Genomic DNA, 19,963 nt, shown 5'->3' on the forward strand with positions numbered 1-19,963 from the left:
CTGTGGTATTCTACCCATATGTGATGACCGCAGATGCATCCTTGAAGGACATAGTACAGTTTTGTACCTACCATAAATGTAGGTGTCTGATAGGTATGCATCTGCAGTCAGGTTTACCCTCCCTCCTTCCCCTCTGTGGTATTACTTGGGTACTTATTCCTCTAATAGCTAGCTGGGGGGATCTATTATGGTGTATTTGTTTTTTATATTATTGTGCATGTTTGGATTTTTAAATGCATCTCTCCAAATTTAGCCTTCCTTAGAGGGCACCTGGCATCTGGGGCAAGAAAAACTGAGGAAGATGGCATCGGCGGATGCTTTTATACCCCAGGTGCTCTGATGGGGAAAATGCGACATCAGCCGACACCGGACCCAGACTTTGGAATCCGGCCGACCGAAGGGCTGCCCGAGGCAGGACAACCCATATGTGATGACTGCAGATGCATACCTTTCGGACATCTACATTTATGGTAGGTACAAAACTGTACTTTTTGCTTCCACGTCAGGGAGAAAAAAGGAAAAAGAGGAGCAAAAGGAGAAGTCCTAACAGGAGATCCCCAAATCCGCCTCCAGCCCAGCACCAAAAAACTTCTGACTTCTGATGTCAGAACATGAGCAAATTTCAGATGCAAACTCTCTGACATGCTCTCACCCCCCCCAAGCCAAACAGTCTTTGGCTCCATTCTTCTGTACTTCAGGAAAGACCAGTCTATCCTCTATCAAGACCACCTTCTGTGGTGTCTTTATACAGGCCACTTAGATCATTGAAAACTTTCTAGTGCTGGATGAGACAGTTTCTCTGGGTACAGATTCAGATGGCGGTCTTCCTGGCACCTCTTTCACTGGGTCTGGTGCAGACAACATCCTTATTGGTTACTCTTTCTCCGGTCCACCCGTTTGATCCACTGTCCTCTGTTCCAAATGAGGTTACTGTGAGATTAGAATTTCAAAAATTACAAATATATGCTTGGCATCTTTCCCTTCCACAGAGTACATCTTTGCTTGGTGGGAAAGTGCTGAGCATTAGCAGCTCTCCCCCTTGCACTGAGCTATTAACCATATTTACTGCAGTGATGTGGAAGTTTTCAGGCTAGCAGTAATTTGGAAATGGAAAGTTGAAGCAAACCTTAGTCATGCAAGCATTTACATCCCAAAACAGCAAAGTATGCTTTTTATCATATCCCTTTCAAAAGTTGACCATTTTCCAAATGGTTTCAGACCTAATATTTCCCCCTTGCTTAAATACTAAAATTCTTTACAACCAGGTATTCTAAAACAGTCAAACCTCTTCCATCCCCTCTGAGAAGCAACCCAGTTTGTGCGCAAAATATGCTGTTACAGAAGTGTAGCCCCCAATCAAAACATATGTAGTATTAAATAAGGCTTTTTTTTGCTAGTGCCATAATTTTGAATTCCATATTACACAAAGGGGGGTGGCCATTAGCAATGTTAACCATACATTACTTCTATAAAAACTTGATTCACGTGTCTTCTTTTGACATCTGCTCATGATTTAAAAACTGACAAAATTTTCATAGTCTGTCTTAATTCGTTGACCTTTGGCATCCTTTAAGATGTGTTCTACAAGTCTCCCTCCTTGATGTAGTTTAACTTTGCAACTGACTTGCCTTAGATCAAGTTACTACTGTCTGCTGAATTTGTATAGTTTTTAATAGCTCTATGACAAGTCTTCAATACAGAAATCTTTAAGGTTCTTTTTTACTGTGGAACTGGTTCCAAGCACACAGTTTAGCAATTTATTTTTAATATTGTAATTTAATTTCCCATTATCTGCAGAAAGATGCTAAGCAAGTGATGGTAGGCAGTTAACTCTGCATGCTGAGTTTAGTGTGGAATTACTGCATTCCACTTTTTCAGTCTTTGGTAGTATCTGGTTACAGTCTGGGAGATTTGAATGGTTACTTTTTAGGCTGCATCTAATGTGAAGGATCCCCTGTTTTCCTCCAACGTGGAAAAGTTACACTCTGGCTGCATCTAATGTGAAGGATCCTCTGTTTTCCTCCACTTCTATGTGATGCTTTGCACGAGTTATGCAATGCTGAAGCATTTTGTAAGTCAGTTGCCCTGGGTAAGGGTTGTGGTAGTAGCATACTGTGCAGGGTAACCAGACTCGATACCTCTAGCAACAATCTTCAGTGTATCATGTGAGATTCCTAGATAAGCTGATACAGACTTACCTTTATAATCAGCATCAGCCATGATGCTCCTTTGAGAGATGTAACTGATGTATCGATGTCCTGTGTAGTACGCAAGCCTACGCAACATAATCTCAAAATAGAAGAGGGATGTGACCTATACTTATTCTCCCACATCTGAGCTCTTAAACTATCAGTCAGGCCCAGTTACCCTGAAAGCATTTCTGCTGCCTGAATTTGTTCAGTCCTTCCCTTCAGAGCTCATGATCATAAATGAGGATGGGGGTGTAGTTGATCAGTAAATTGAGAGCCCTGTCATGTGACTCTTGTCTTGGTTCCCCTACCACAGACCAGTTCAGTGCCTGAGATTAGTGCTACTTCTGCTTCTCCCCTTGTTCGCTGATCAGTCTGATTTTCCTCTGCTGTCAACCTTAAGACCCAAAGATGTTCTGTATTCTGCTTCTTGCTTCCCCAGGAGAGCAGTTGTCTTCTGAGATTGCACACTAGCTCAAAACCTACAGAGGTTTGTGTCACTCCCTTAATTCTCACCTTTTAGTCATTTTGTGCAGTTCTCTTACACAGAAAATGCTCATGTAGACCGATTTCAGAAGAAGGCTGCTCCTTTTTCTAGTACCACCAGGCCATGTATCTGTGTGTCTGTATCGCATCTTTCAACATTGCTTCAGTTCAGCTGCAAAAATACTTATACATATATTCAGTATTGTACAGGAAGTCATTGAGGTTTTGGAGAATCACCTCTGCTGTTAATGTACTGTACTAAATTAAGTGCATGGGGAATATGAATTTGGCTCTTTCCAAGAAGAATGAAGACTCCAAATGTTCCTCATTTGACAGCTCCTCTGTGTTGCCGATTAGTGCTCCCTTTTAAGCATCTGTTTTAGGCACATCGTACTTATGTTTTTCTTTCACACTGAATTTCTCAAAATGGGTGCAATCATTTTGTGTTTGCTTGATAACCATAAAAAGTACCCCTTTTAATGTGTAAGGTTGGAATGTTGATGTTGAGCAGGAAATTGAAAAAAAGCTGCCTTGAAGCAGTACTTTTAATGGCTGCATTTCTATTGCTTGGTGTCTCATGGTTTGGAATGCTCAGGTCTTGCATGTTTTGGTCCTGTACTATTTCCCCTGAGCTTATTTATGTTGGTCCTGCATTTGTAAAAAATCCTGTTATATAATCTGGTTATATTGCCCTATCTCAAGTTGTCTGGCAGTGTAGCACCCACAGTTTGATTGTGAGCTAGTACTGTACAGTTAATTTGCTGTCTGCACTTGCATACTCGAATGGAATAGTGCTCCCAGGTCTTATCTAAAAATGGGGGTGTGTGTTGTATGCTGACAGTGGATATGCACCTGTTGCAAATATTTTGATTGTTGTATTCATGTGTTCCATTTAAGTAAGTCAGAATTTGTGTTAAGGAGTTGGAATACTACTTTAAAAGCTTTGTAAATGGCACTGAACAGCAACATTGCTATTTAGTGGGGGACCTGGAGATGGTTCATTCTTACTGGGAGTATGCTAGGTGCACGGAGAACTACATTTAGTTTCCTCCTCAAACTGGTAAAGAACCATGCCCAATGTAATAGAGAAAGTTGTTTAACTTGCTTACTTATGTAATCTCTGTAAATAGTCTGTTTGTAATATGTAATGCTGTATCTGCTTACCCTTGGAGCTTTTCAACCCGGGCCTCCGCTGAAAATGGACATGCATCCAGTCGGACTATCCCGGTCAACAAATGTAAAATAAATAAAAGGTTGTGACTGTGACATTTGGCAACCCTAGTTTTGACAGTTGCATGCTTGGAGACTGTGTAGGCAGCTAGAACATTTGAAGAACAGCTGCTCTTTTGCAATGAAGAATGGGAGGCATACAGTTTTGCCCAGAAGTACTGATAGCCAGCCAGTTTTTGAGGAAGTTTGCACACTTGTCTGTATCATCTCTACATGCTCGCACTAGAGACTGACTAGTAGATTCCTAGGTTGGCTAGCGCTCCACACTGAAAGCCTGGTGCTGATGCTAGTTCCTTGACGGTGTTTTGTAAAAGCTGGGTAAAATGCAAAATCGTATTTGCACTGGAGACTATTGAAGCAGTCTATCAAATGGGTAACATGTGGGAAGTCAGGTGAGTAGGGTTTCTAACCAGTAAAGTTGTCAGAAATGAAAGCTAGCTGTAGGAAGAGGAATGTATTTATAGCATTTGTTTTTATAAGGCACACTCTCCCTCCATTGAATTTCAAAGTCACTATTGTCCATAGAGAATGGGTCAGGGAGATAGTCACCCATGTAACACTTCTGCTTTCTTTACAAAATGTGTCTTTGACAGAATTCCTTGTGACAAGAGTAGTCCTTTTAGTGGGAATCTGCATGTGTTCATGTAGCCATTTCACTAGTTGAGCTGTTTCCCAGCTCGTGAACACTGTTGGAACTGCTTGGATATACTCGCTCTCGAAAGGTTCAGTGGAACAACAGTTTTCTGCACAGTGCCATACAGATAACCTCTAGATGGGGAGAATGTGAGTTGCTGTGACTGAGTTTCATCACTGTCTGACAGTTCTGATACTTTCTCTTTGGTACATTTGATGGTGATTGGGTTTTTTGAGTCTTCCTACTCCACCCAAACACACATCACACATACCTATATATGTAATGTCCTCACCAGAAACATACCTAACACCAGAGACCTCCCAAACGTGAACAGAAGCACACAACCTATAATGCTTGCTCTGCAGAGCACATTGCACACACTAGCTCATGCGGCAGTGTCTCACCGGTCAAACCCTTACAGTAAAACATAAAAATCAAACATTTTAGTCATAGGTGATTCCATTGTGAGACACACTGATGTCCCTCTCACTAGGCTGGATAAGGAAAAGGTCATGGTCCGCTGTCTTTCAGGTGCCTGTTATGACTCTGCCATAGTCCATGTTGATGTGAATGACTTAAGATGTACCTCTTTGGACTATATGAAAAGGGACATGACTGAGCTGTCAGACTGTGTGCAAGTCTTAGGCAAGTACATCCCTAGCCTTGAGTAGCATTTTACCTTCACCGAGGATGATGCCTCAATACAACCAGAAAATGATTGACTTCAGTTAATTGGCTTGGCTTCTGGGGTCATTCTAAGGGGATCCACTATCTCTCCGCTTGTAATGACATTATCGATAGACCTCGATGCTTTGCCAGAGATGGTCTTCATTTGTGAGACCTGGGATTTCGGCTACTGGCTAAGGCTCTTGCCACTCCATAGTGCCCTTTTTTAGTCAGTGTCTCGAGGACAAAATTCCCACTGAAAAAAAAAAAAAAAAAAAAACCTCAATCTAAAACCAACCTCAAGGTTATGCTGCTAAACATTAGGGGTCTCAACACAAAACTGCACTCACTGGAAACTGTCTTCACCTTGGAAGATGCAGATATTTGTGCAGTCCTGGAGACCTGGTTCAAGGCTGTTGAGAGCACCCCAGCTATACCGGGTTAAACCTTCCACACGTTCAGACCTCACACCGCCTCCTTTAGTTTGTTTTCATACCTTCGGTTTATCAATATTCATTTAAAGATATAAATGCACCTCCAGATAGGTTAAACAGTGTGACTCCCTTGAGTCACTTCAGGTGCAGTTTAACTGTTGGTAGGACACCTATTCGAGTCATTGCCAGCCACAGGACCCTCTCCATGAATCGGGAAACTCACTCTGCCTATTTCGATCTACTTGAGTCTGTCGGGATACATCCAAACACTATGGTTTTGGGAGACTTTAACTTACCCATACATTGACTGTCAGTTACTCGTGCTCAAACTCACTTGCCCAAAGGTTCCTCTGCTTTAACTCTAATGCCCTGGACCAGCTGGTTGACACCCACAAGGGGTGCCAACATCCTGGATCTGGTGCTTACCATTATGGGGAACCACTGTAGCACCCCCCCCCCCCCCGTGAGGTCCTCCCTGGTGAAATCACACCACAAATCAGTCTCATTCGAAGTAACTCTAACCTACCCCCCCCCCCAAAAGCAGCAACTAAACTAAAACACTTTTCCAAAGCAGATTATAACCATACCTTTCAACCTCTTAGAGCAAGAAATCTGGACAAAGCCTGGCAAAATGGGGAGGACAAAGGCCCAAAACTAGGGACAGATTTTAAATATTGCTCTTATAAACTTAGAATGTTGATACAATAACAGGGTTTGTGTTAACGCAATTTTCTGAAGAATTTGAAGTCTGAAACTCAAATGTATGTCATTGTTTAGTGACTTTAGTCCTCGGATCATCCCAGTGATTTTCCAGAAAACCACAAGTTTTGAGGATTAGACCAAAATTATGAGGCAAAAGTCTGGACATTCTCTGAAAACCGGGACAGTTGGGAGGTATGTTTATAACCTCTTACGGGATGGTATAGGTAGCTTCACTGTACCTCCTCCCTCAGCCGGAACTGGCAGCTATGACCAGCTCTACACCAATGCTTTATAGAGACACCTGTATAACTGCATTAACTTTGGCTATACCTGATAGGATCAAAAGAAGCTCCACAATGAAGAGCAACCTGTGTGGTGGACAACTGCCATTAATGGGCTTTACAATAAGAGGAAGAAATTGCTGTGTAAGAGTAAGCGAGAGCAAACTCTCCAACTGGAAACGCTCCTTCCTCAGCTTTAAACAAGCAAATAAGACTTCTTGTGAAGTCCTCCAAAGCAAACTACAAGTTTGGATTAGCTTCAACAAAAGACAACTACAAGGCATTCTGTAGTTACGTCTATAACCTAAAAGGAAAGGCCCAGATTTGCACAGAACTGGTAGTTAATGATACCACATATACTGACCCTGGGGACCTAGCTAACCTGTTGGCTGATAGGTTCTGTGAAAACTTCACTCTCCTGTCCCCACCATATGTACCCCATGGCATCCCTACCACCCGTCCCCTACCTTGCATCTGTAAAGAGCAGGTCATAAATGCCCTCTCCAAGGCCAAATGCACAGCATCGGTGGGACCTGATAACATCCCAGGCTGCGTCCTTCATGGGCCCCAACATGAATTGGCAGCACCACTGGGTACTTTTTTTTTTTTTTTTCTCCTCCAGTCCTTGTCTAAGCACCAGCTGAATGGCAAACTGCCACTGTTCTTCCCTTGCATGAAGGTGGTGCTTCCACTGACCCCAGGAACTATAGACCTATTAGCCTGGCCAGCCTTCTCTACAAGGCCATGGAGCAAGTCATCATGGACCTTAACAAAAATATAGGTAATTTCCAAACACTTGACCCTACTCAGTTTGGGTTTGTCAAAGGGAGATTATGCCTGTTAAACCTGGTAGACTACTTAGACAGTCACCAAGGCCTTTGATGAGGGAAAAATCTGTGCATACAGCCTACCTGGACTTAACCAAGGCATTTGACACTATCCCCCACTCCACCATCTTTGATAAACACACCCAACTAGGCATCAACCCTTGTATCGTTAGATGGGTTGCTTACTGATGGAACTCTTGTAGTCAAAATAAGGGAATCTACTTTGACAGCAGATCTGTAACCAGTGGTGTTTCACAGGGATCAGTCCTGGGACCTCTACTGTTTGGAATATATTTCTCCGAAGTACAAGTAAAAACTAACTATCTGTGGCTGACAAAAGTTTGCTGATGACCACAAACTGGGAGTGTTCATAGAATAGAATCTCCAAATGATGTCAACAATCCTACAGGAGGGTCTTGCACAAACAAAAGATTAGTACCAAACTCATGGCCTTAAACTCAGTGCAAAAAAAGATCCTCATTCCTTTCAGTAGAAGCGAAATTCCTGCTAATTACCACATCCGTAGAAACACCTTAAGTATGCACTCAGTGGCGAGAGACCTGGGCACACAGGTTGAGAGCAACCTTATCTTTCTTGCCACTGGGGAGACATGGTGGTCAAAGGCATTCTATATTGCTCATCTCAAATAAGGACATTGCCTTCAGAAAAAAAAGGAGTTATAACCTACCTGTACTCTTCCTTCATCAGGCAAATAGAGTACAACGCCCCTTTTGATATGTACCTGCAGCACTTGGGGAAACTATAAAGGTTCATCAGAAGGAAAATACAAGGTCTTCAGGATCTGTCCTATGGGATCATCTGAAATCACTGCAGCTTCTGTTTCATACAGACTACTCTGAGGAGATTTCTGCCTTGCATACAAGGCAATCTCCGACCCTGCATTATTGGAAATGCTGTATATCTGTAAGTCGGAGGGTACATAGGTTACTCGCTCTAAAGACAACAGGACAGACTAGTCTCCCAGAGGTTACCACACCTGTGGAACAGACTCCAACTTGATGTTAAACGGAGCACCTCATTGGCCCTCTTCAAACTGTCTTGACGTTTGGATGGGTGGACGATTGGATGGGTGACCATAAAGTCATATTGGGGGTTCAACTTGTGTCCCTGTCGGACAGGGGCAGTAGGTGCTGATCAGGGAAATAAGGGTAAGAACTTGGCTAGGCTTGTAAGGGTCCTAGGACCATAAGCCTAGTAACTTCCTATGATCCTTTATAACTGGAAGAGGGGATAGAAGTACATTTCCAGAGCAGCTGTGGATTTTGGCACTTCAACATTTACAGGGTTTTTCTTTTAAAACCTGCTTGACTAACTCCTTAACTCTAATGCCTGAGGAGTTGGACTTGATGATCATTGAACCTTCGGAGCCGACGCCTGCTCCAGTGTCCTTGACTCCATTTACTCTGATGTCCTCTGCGCCGATCGAGGAATCTAGGAGCTGACACTCTGGTTGGGTCCGGGGAGGATAGTTGGACTGACTTGTCATTTCTGACTCTGCTGTTGAGGCCGTGGCTCTGATGAGCTTGGCTCCTACCTCCTGGCTTGGAGCCCACTGTCCTGGTGCTGGGGGTATCGACGATTTCCTCATCCATCTGAAGGGAGCAGAGGTGCCTTAGGAGACGCATGGCTTTGAAGACAGTTTTGACTTCAGGTCCGGCTGCCTCCTCCCCAAAAGCGCCTGTCTGCTGCTGCTTCACAGATCCTTGCCAAGCGTAGAGACCCAGAGCCTCAGGAAGCCCCATTGGGTGGCCCCTGCTCTTCCGAGACCTCACCAGAAGCCCCCCACTGATGAGGTTCCCAGGAAGGGAATCTGTAAGAGGAAGCATTTAGACTCCCCACAGGAGTCCCTCAAATCCGATATAGTCTTGGATGAATCAAAAGGGTCCCCACGGTCCCTCTCTGAGGATATCTCATTTGCTGAGATATTAGAAATCTTTAGGCAGAGGGATGACTGGCAGTCCACCAACCCGACTGAAGAGTCTGTTCTGCTGAAGGCTTTCGGGTCTCAGCCCTCCACATCTTTGGTGTCTCTGCCCTTCAATGAGCTTATGCAGCTGGCCTCACGAAGGGCGTAGGAGTCTCCGGACACCATGGAGCCTGTTGTCCCCAGGAAGCCTAATAAATTTGTCTCCCAGGACAAAGTTTTTCTTACTAAGGGTGTGCTAGTTGATGCCATGGTGGTGACAGCAGCCACCAAAAAGGAAAATTCAGAAACTTCCTCCTTTCTCCATCCTCCAACAGATTCTAGAATCATAGATAGATATGGGAAGCGCACTTACAGTTCAGTGACTTTTGCACTGTGTTCGCTCAGCTATCTAACCCATTTTACTAGACTGCAAAGAGATCTCCCAATAGAGCTCTGAGATGCTCTTCAGGGTACAGTAGCTTCAGATAACGTTGCCTCCCAGCTTGCTACCCTCAACTCCATAGTAAACTCGTCCATGCGCCTCATTTCATATACAGCTGATGGAGAAGAGGAGGGCAACGGGTACAGGAATTGCTCTTGGGAGACTCTCCTGGATGCACTTGTGTTCCTTCGCAGAGCCCTTTGTCATCCTTTTGCAAATAACCCTTTTGATGGCTTGTCCCTTTTCGGGGCCAAAGTTAAGTAAACTTTGACCAGGTGTGAGCAGGAAGGAGAGACTCCGTCTGCCGTCTGAGTCCATTTTTCCACCCCTACCAGATCCTACCCCAAGTGTCAAAGAGGAGGAAAGATGTGGTTCCGCAAAGCCCAAGGAGCCTTTCAGGACACATTATGAAGCCCCCTCCAGGGGCAGAGGAGGGGGCAATAATGGAAGATGCTGCCCTCATGGCAGAGGGGCTCCGCAAAACCAGGGCAACAGATGAGTTCTTTGGGAAGCCCCACCAGCACTCCTGAAAGGAGGCCCCACTGTCCTACTCTGGAGGCAGTTGGGGGTCGCTTATCTTGTATCTAGATGCCTGGCTCAAAATAACAAATGGCAGCTGGGTACAAATTATCATTTCCAGAGGATTTTTCATTTCTTTTGCCACACCCCCTCCATTGACAAGAAAAATCCTGGACGTTCCACCCAGTTACAGGGATCGGGCAACAATAGAGGTCCGATCGTAGCTAACAGAGTCATCCAACCAGTCCCAGCAGACCAGATAGGATCCGGAATTTACTCAAGATTCTTTTTAGTTCCAAAAAAGGTGGGACTAGAGACCTATATTGGACCTTAACAGACTAAACGGATCTGTCAAGAAAGAGAAGTTTCGGATGGTTATGCTTCAGTCGATACTTCCTTTTTAGGGAAAGACAATTGGATGTGCTAGATAGATCTTCAGGATGCGTACTAGCACATAAAAATGAACAGACCATCCAGGGATCATCTGCACTTTCGGCTGTGAACCAATCATTGCCAGTTTCGAGCCCTGCCCTTTGGTCTCACTACAGCCCCCAGAGTGTTAACCAAATGCATAGCAGTGATCACGCCTCACCTGAGACTTTTAGGATTCCAGGTGTTTTTGTACCTAGATGATTGGTTCTTCACCGCCACCACCAAGCATCAACTCATACAAGCCAGGGACACCACTCTTTCACTCTGCAGTCAGCTGGGCATTACAGTAAATTCAGGAAAATCTGTTGTCGCCATCTCAACATACCATTTTTATTGAAGCAGAATTGGACACCACCACCACTCTGAGACTTCCAGCTGAAAGAGTCTTACTACTCCATCAGCAGGTCCACAATATCCTAGCCTAAAACAAGGCTTCAACATCAGAAGTGCTAAAATTGTTAGGTGTGATGGCAGCTGCAATATTAGCTATACAGTTGGGTCACATCCACATGCGGATTCTGCAATGGCTTGTTCACTCAATGGTCTTACTAAGAGCTCCCAGTGTCTCATCTTATAATCCATGAACACCATGCAAAAAGGATCTTCAGTGGTGGTTGACCTGTCCATGTTACGATAGATTGTCCTTTTGTTCTATCCCCACCAGTGGCCACAGTGACCACGGACACTTCCCTGATAGGGTAGTGGGGCATTTTCAGGGAAGAACAGCCCAAGGCACATGGACCGATCAAGAGACACATCTATATGTCAATGTCCTAGACATGAGAGCCGTACTTTTAGTGTTGCAGTACTTAGGTTCATAGGTTTATACTAGGCTATCTGCCCTAAGGCATTTATAAGCCTAGCCCAAATTTTTGTGGCTTACGCCACCCCTTATATGAAAAAATACTGTGCCCATTAGTTTGTTGTGCCTCTGTCCAGCGGTGACACAGAGATGATTCCCGGGATAAACCTACGATCTCCCATCCACAGGTCAAGATTTCTCTTGAACAGAGCCAGCGAGGTGCTCTGCCTCACATGGACTGGGATTTTATTCCACAGCATAGGGAGTCTCTGAGTGATAAATCTATCCCTCCAGCACGTCCTATTTATATCCGTGCTAAGGTTTAAGTTGCTTGCTCTAGTGGTTTTGGTGGATTTGGATTTTTTGAGGTGGAGCATGTCCATTAATTCCGGGTTGGACATGGCCTTGTATGTCAGGCACATGTCACCTCTGAGCAAACGGTATGCAACTGAATAGAGCTGGAGTTTCTTCAATCTGGCAGCATATGACAGATTTTGGAGTCCCTTTATCCTTTTGTTGAGGAACGTTTGGGGTCTCTCCAATTGCTGCAGATGTCGGGTGAGATACATCCCGAATGGGGCATTGTACTCTATCATTGGTCTGATAAGTGAAGAGTACAGGGGAACAATGACCTCACTAGATCTGGATGTGAATCCCTTCATGATCAGGTGGGCAGTGTAGAAGGTCTTTCTAACCACTTTAGCAACGTGAGTGTCAAAAGAAAGGCCACTGTCAACCTGGGTCCCCAGGTCCCTGATAAACTCTTCTGTGCTTAGTGGATTGCCACCTATATGGTAGCTTGGGGTTACCTCGTTTTTCCCAAAGGGTATGACTCTACATTTTTTGGCGTTTAACTTCAGGCCATGGCTCTGGCAACAGCTATCTGTTTCCGTGAGTCCCTTCTAAAGGATATCCGTGTCCGATGCACTTTCCACTATCGCGCCCAGTTTGCAGTCGTCAGCAAACTCTGTCAGCCAAAGTCCTCCCATGTTGGCCTGTACTTCTGAGAAGTAGATGCCGAACAATAGGGGGCCAAGGACCGAGCTCTGTGGGACACCACTTGTGACCGGCTTGGAGTCTGACATAGCGCCAGCAACTCTAACCCTGTGGGTTCTGTCCTTAAGTCAGTTTGCAACTCATCTTGTGACATATGGGTTTACATTTAAGCTGGTCAGTTTTTCTACAATACCCGAGTGGGGTATTGTGCCGAAAGCCTTTGCAAGGTCAAGGTAGGCTGTATGGACTGCCTTTCCCTCATCAATGGCCTTGGTGACTGTTTCGAAGAAGTCGGCCAAGTTCAAAAGGCATGATCTGCCCTTGACGAAGCCAAACTGGGTCGGGTCCAATGTCTGCAGATCCCCTATATCTTTGTTTATGAGCTCCATTATGATCCTCTCCATAGCTTTGCAGACTAGACTTGTTAAGCTTATGGGGCGGTAATTACCAGGGTCCGTAGAGGCACAGCCTTTGTGGAGTGGGACCACAGTTGCCGTACGCCACTCCTTGGGCACGTATCCTGTGGTAAGGCTGAGATTAAACAGCTGCCTTATGTGCGGATTTAATTCCTCATTTAGCTCGTGTAGCACACAGCCGGGGACACCATCCGGTCCCATTGATGCTGTGTTTTTAGCTTTAGAGAGAGCAGCTTTCACCTGCGCATTTGAGATGTCTGGGAGGCTACACTCCACCGGGATAGTTATCTCTCCTTTAGGGGGGGAGAGAGGGGTGAAGTTTGCACTGAACCTGTCTGCCAGTACGTTGGCAATGTCTGTGGGTTCAGTGATTTTTTTTGTATCATTTTGGACTAATTCTGAGCATATCTGGGAGTTTCCACCCAGGTTCCTAACATAGCTGAAAAAGGCCTTATGATTGTCCTTTGAATCCATGGCAATTTTTCTCTCAAAATTGGCCTTAGTTGATTTTATGAGTGCTTGTATTTTTTTACTAATAATGATCAGGGGTGACTTCCCTTTTATGGATTTTGTTCCATCATGTAATAGCTTTCTCCTCTTATTGTAAAGTTTGTTAATGGCTGGGGTCCACCAGACTGGACGTTTGCCCTTTGTGGAAAGAGTCTTGGTTTTATTTGGGATTGCCTGATCCATGCAGTCCTGGAGGTGTTCATAGAAGGCATTTGTAAGGGCTTCCGCAGCTTGGGTTGTGGTTTCCACTGGCTCAGGGGCCTTGAAGGATACCACACCAGTCTTGAGTAGTGTGAAGTTTGCTTTAGAGAAGTTCTTCACTGTGGTAGTTTTTGTTTGGGGTGGGGGCAGGATGTGGATTGGGCAGGATGTGGATTTCCAGTGAGATTAGTTTATGATCAGATCTCACCAATGAGGGATATACTTCCGGTGTGGAGCATTTTGTCCCCATGTTTGTGATAATGAGATCTAGTATATTTTCTCCTCTTGTGGGAACAGTGACTAGCTGTTCCATGGCATTTTAATTTATGAACTCCAGGAACCGTTGGGCTAGAAAGTTAAGGCTTGAGTAATGTTCCCAGTCTATATTCGGGTAGTTGAAGTCACCCAATATGATGGTGTTTGGAGATGCATTTATACCCTCCATTGTCTTCAGGAAGGCTGTGTGGGGTTCCTGAGTTTTGAGAGGGTGGCCTGTAGCATGCTACAATTTGTAGAGCAGTTTTGCCTATGGTTAGTTGCACCTGGATGGTTTCCGAAGCTTCGTGCGTTGCCACCAACCTGGAGGTGTGGGTATCCTTTATAAATATGGATACACCCCCTCCTTTTGTGGTGTGGTCCGGGTTTTGGGGCCGGAACGCATGATATGAGGTAAAACCTAATAGTGCCGGGGTGCTCTCAGGAGCCTTGAACCAGGTTTGTTACAGCACAGACATCGATGTTCTCCATACTGAGAAGGGCCTCGAGTGCATGCATTTTGAGATTTAGACTTCTGGCATTGAGCAGCATTACCCTCAGTTTCTTCCCATTTTTGTTTTCTAGGGTGGTAGGTTTAGATGCTCTCTTCCTCTGGGTACAGTTGTGATTCAGACAGACATGTCAGTGGTCTGGTACTTGAACAAATGAGGAGGAACCAGGTCCTACCCCCTTTGTCACGAAGCCCTAAGAGTATGGCAATGGGCTACATCCACCCAGTGCTTTCTGTTAGCAACACACATCCTGGGGAAATCCAACATGATAGACAAGCTGAGCAGAGCAATTTTGTTGCCTCACGAGTGGTCCCTCGAGAAAGAAATAGCGGACAGGATATTCCGCAGGTGGTGCCAGCCTTGCTGTGACCTTTTTGCCAACCACATGAAATAGAAGTGCAGAAGCTGCTTTGCCCTGATTCCCTCCCCCTGGGAGAAACCCCAAGGAACGCACTTGTACACGATTTGCCTCCGGGTCTCCTCTATGCATTCTCACCAATTCCGTTGATACCCAAAGTACTGTAGAAAGCAAAAGCTCTGGGAAGGATGGTCATTCTAATAGCCCCTCATTGGCCTAGTCAGATTTGGTTCCCCGTCCTTTGATTTCATCAATTGGAGGATCCCTGGATTGATCCCTGGATTCTTGACCCAGTTCTAGAACTTCTGACGCACTCGTCGGGGGAACTTCATCCCTCTCTTCAGTCCCTGAAGCTGACAGCTTGGCTGCTCCAATTCCTGTCATAGCCATGTTCCATAACCTTTCTAATGAGATGCAGCAAATCCTAATATCCTCCCCGTAAATCCTCTACAAGTAAGCTATACCTTAGCAAATGGAAAAAATGTTCTATATGGGCCTCTCAAAATGACACTGATCCCTACCTAGCCCCTATGGCCTCTCTATACTAGAGTTCTTGGCCATGATTTTCAACAAAGGAACTGCAGCAGCAACAGTTCGGGTTCAGCTTGCTGCTATCTCTAATTTTCACCTTGGATTTGAAGGATTGAACATTAATGTCACACAGACTATCCAAATCCTATCTCAAAGGGACCTTTCATCTCGGACCACCTGTGAAATCTCCGTATACCCCATGGAATCTAAATTTTATGCTTTCTCACATTATTTTATGCTTTCTCACATTATTCTCCCTCCGTTCGAACCAGCTTCCTCATGTGATCTGAAATATTTGTCATGGAAGACTTATCTTTTTAGTAGCTATCACTTCTGCCCGCAGAGTGTCGTAGCATTAAGCCTCCTTATTTGATTTTGCATGCTGACAGTCTCACTTTGAACTAATCCATCCTTTTTGCCTAAAGTTGTGTACTGAAGCTAACCTTAAGCAAATTATAATCACTCCAACTACTTGAGTATATGCTGCACAAGCTTGATGTTTATAGACAGCTTAGATTCTCCTTTGATAGGACAAAAGACTTTTGAAAATCAGAACAGCTTTTCGTTTCCTTTTCAGATTCCAGAAAAGGTATGCCAGTGGCAAAAACAACTCTTAAGTGGTTATCCGATTGTCACGTTTGCTTATTCAGCTGCCAATATGCCCTTACAACAAAAAATTAAGGCTCATTCTACCAAAACAGTGTCTACATCCTCTGCTTTTTCTGCTCGACTTCCTATAGATAACATTTGTGCAGCAGCCACTTGGTCAAGACCTCATACCTTTATTAGTCATTACAAAGTTGACAGGGCCTCCTTTGGGTCTACTGTCCTGAAAAACATACTCAATGAGCCTCCCGAGATGGATGGTGCTTGGGACACTACCCATCTGTAAGAATGAACAGCGAGATAGAACTTCACATAAAGAAGTTATGTACTTACCCTAACGTTCCATGGGAGTTGTTCATCTCGCCTCCATTCTTACTTCCCACCCTCCTACCCCCTCCAGGGTTTTTCGAAGATCGAGATGTTGGATTCTTCCTGGCTGCTCCAACTGTTCTATAGCTATTTCTTATAGAGTGATAGAATGACATATGGTGGTATTGTACACAGCAAACGAGATCTGAGGTAACTCCATTATGGGATAGGGACTTGGCCTCGAGCTATCTGTAGACCTTGAGCTTTGTAGTAGGCCGAGACTGCTCCAAACCCATCTGTAAGAATGAAGGTGAGATGAACAACTCACATGGAACATTATGGTAAGTACTTAATTTCTCTTTGCATTTTGTTAAACAGGTTAAGACTTTGAGTCCAGGTACTCTTCACTGAGACAACTAAGAGAGCAGAAGTAGTACAGAAATGGAAAGCATTGTCTTTGCATACATTTAAAGCAAATATTACTTTTGGTGTTGGTAAGAAGTTTTTAAGCATATGCTTTGCATACTCTGGGATGAGTGGCATCAGTATAGGGACCTGGTGGTTCCTTGATTAGTGCAGTATGCATGGTCTGTGATTCCTTCCAGCAGAGTTGTTTTGAGAGAGTGCACCTTTAACTCCCAGTGGGTGTGGCCTGATCCTTTAAAAAAAAAAATGATGTTCTCACCTTACAGTTCTAACAAATATTCATTGACAGAGTTAAAGTATCAATTTGTTTGTGTTTGCCATCACGTATGCTTTAAGATAAAATATTCTGATACCTTGTCTGTAGCACGGTTTTGGAATTAATATTAATATGAGCAATCCATATTTGGTGCTTAAAGATGCAGTAGGAGGTAGGGCAGTCAGGACCAGCCTTTGGTCAACTGGTGCCCTAGGCAAAAGGTCTCCACAGCCCCCCCCCCACCACAACTTTGTGCCCCCATCCTGGTCTGCCTACACCATTCAGATTACTGGAAAAGCGTCCCTGCTAGAGTGGCGCACCCTAGGCAGCTGCATAGTTGGCCTATGCCCAAGGCCAGCCATGAGGGCAGAAACACTTGGAGACACAGTCGGCTGTAATGAGTTAGTGCAGGATTGAAATTTTGATGTGTACATCACTCTAGATGCATGTTACTGGCACTAATATTTTAGCGTTAAGGTCTTTTGGAGAACTGTAATTGGGTTTGGAAGCACTGATGTTTGCATACAGCTAAACCTTGTTTAGGCTGGTCAGTAGTTCTTTCCTAGAACCTAGGATGACTGGATCACAAGGTTAGTCTTGCCAGATTTAGAGAGAGAGCATGTTGTGCTTCAGGAGCAAAATTTTTCTGGTGGGTGTTTTCCTTCCTGTTAAGTTGAGCTGCTGATGTCATTGATAAGGCGGGCAGACCAAAAGGGCAGTGACATTCTTTTATAAATAGACAAGGTAAAGTGCTAAGTCTGCTTTTGTTTTTGAAGTAGTTGTTGAGTTCCCAGTAGCAAGCTTTCCTTGCTCGCAAACAGTGGAACCGGTTTTGATGTGAAAAAGGTATGCTTTACTGATCATTCTCTTTGGGGAAGATGGATAATGTTAGTCTCTTGTTTTAAAATGAGGCACGTAATTTACATGGGCTAGTAAATTGTCAGCACAAGTGTATCTCAGGCTTTATCTGGTAATAAGCACTGTTTGCATGTCTAATCCTCATACTTACTGGATCTTCTGTATAAAATTTGACTTAACATTCGGTATGTTTAGTTCTGAAATTACAACAGGGTTGATGGAAGGCAGATCTTATTCCATAAAATAGTCCTAAACTGTTCACCGTGGATATTTTATAAGAATTGTACTTTATCTCTGCATGGAGAGTACAGCAGAGGAATATGTAGTCAGAATGTCTCTGCATGGAGAGTACAGCAGAGGAATATGTAGTCAGAATGGAGAGTACAGCAGAGGAATATGTAGTCTGAACGGAAAGGAGTGAAATGTTACACATTTCCAGTCCTATTTTCAGTGGATGCAGATGAAGCGGTTAAGTACATCGGGACTGTGTGGTCAAGAGAACAATGAAAGCATGTGATCAGTGTGCGAAAATAGCTGAAAACCTCTGCATGGCTGTTTTTAATTTCCTTGTTTAAATGTTTGTTTTCTTGTAAAGAACTTTTCATACTTTCTTTTCAGCTTTATGCTTTTGATGGTGCAGTTGCAGGTTTACAAAAAATGTTCTGTTGCCCAAGCTTTTTTTTTTTGGGGGGGGGTGGGGGAGTAGAATTGACAGTTAGTGGGGAACCTTCTAAAATTGTAGTACCATTTCTTGGCCTTTTAAACTGTGCTTGCAGTTTGCTGTGTACTATTGGTGGTGGTTTTGTCAGTGCAGAAATTGTACTCTGAACTTGAGCTGGACAGGCAGTGGTGACCTGGAAAAAGCTAGGTGGCATTCCAGATTCAATGCCAGCAAGCTTTAAAGCATTTATTATTAAGAACATAAATGTGAGAATGAGTATGGGGGTAAAGTTTATATCCCACCAGCATTGCTTTAATATTTCAATGACATTGCTTTACAGCAGGGAAGCTGACTACAAAAGTTTTAAAGTTGTTTGGTTCCAATCTTGCAAAAAATTCCCTTGAAATGGGCTGAGCCCGAAACTAGTCAATATCAGTCAGTGCACTATCCCGGTAAATATGTAAATAAATTATAGGAATAGAAGTAGGCAGAAATGTTGAACAAAATGGTGTGTAGGGAGTAGGTGGACTGTAGAAAAGCTTAAACTGGAATTTGTAGTGGTGAATGCCCAAAAGATAGTTAACTTTAAAGGCAGAACTGTTTCTCAGAATTTCCTTATCTGCCCCCGTAAGTGTGGTGCTTTTTTTTCCTCTCCTGTTCAGCACTGCCATATATCTCTTCAGAGAAAACCAAATGAAGGTTTAACTGCTTTTGTCCATATGCTATATATAGTTTAATAAGCAATTCATTCTGAGCATTACTTGTGGGGATTGTAGGTAAGGATGACCAACTCAATTGATTCCTTTTGTTGTGTGCAAAAATTGTTTTGGGGAATAATTTGAATTTTTTTGACTATGAATACAGTATTTTAAGCGTGTATTTCTTGTTAAAGGAAGGAGTAGAGTTTTGCAATTTCTTTAGCTGATGGTTATTGGCTGCCGCAGTAATTTTAGTATACTGAGTTTCAAGCCTTTTCTTGTTTGTGCATGTGACCTGGCATAAAGTAGGTGTGGGTCCCATTTGGTTGTACATAATTCACCCTCACATAATCTACCGGTAGCGGTCTGTTGTAGACATTACTTGTTTCCAAATTGTCTGCACTAACTTAGATTGCTTTGTATACCATTCGTGGGAGTGGCCTTATAGGGTGGTTGTGTAACAGTAAGCTGTCTTATCTGTCATCTGTTTTTCTGTTTCAGCTGAGCTGAAAAAATGTATCCAAGCAGGGAAAAACGAGATGAAGAATTTGCTAAGGAAACCCTTGCAAAATGCCTGCTGGCTAAGTGTGAGATCGAGGCTGCAGTCCTTGACATCGGCAAGGCTGTGCAACAGGTCAAGGATAATGCTGCTGAGGTATGTAAATTATAAAGTTCTTACTGTTTCAATATGCAGTGCAGCTATTAGTCTACCAGTTGAGGGTTTTATATTAAATGTTAAGGAAGTACAGAGTTAATTTTCTTGATTGGTTTGAGGTTCCTGTCAGCCCCCCCCCCCCCC

General features: G+C 43.9%; 1 protein-coding gene across 5 annotated transcripts in view; it reads left to right on the forward strand.

Annotated features, from left to right (window-relative positions):
• NCOA4 (nuclear receptor coactivator 4) overlaps positions 1–19,963 on the forward strand; it is a 248,031-nt gene that overhangs the window by 53,131 nt on the left and 174,937 nt on the right. For 4 of the 5 annotated variants that reach the window (XM_044056514.1, XM_044056509.1, XM_044056513.1 and 1 more), the window contains exon 2: positions 19,666–19,819. In XM_044056514.1, the coding sequence (XP_043912449.1) occupies positions 19,679–19,819 (141 nt within the window). In that variant the 5' untranslated portion in view covers positions 19,666–19,678. Of the gene's footprint in view, positions 1–17,694; positions 17,794–19,665; positions 19,820–19,963 lie in introns of those variants that run through there. The other variant, XM_044056511.1, reaches the window with a different exon arrangement.

The sequence above is a fragment of the Protopterus annectens genome, chromosome 14.part0 (genome assembly GCF_019279795.1).
Source record: "Protopterus annectens isolate FY-2018-M chromosome 14.part0, PAN1.0, whole genome shotgun sequence".
Lineage (NCBI taxonomy): Eukaryota > Metazoa > Chordata > Ceratodontiformes > Protopteridae > Protopterus > Protopterus annectens.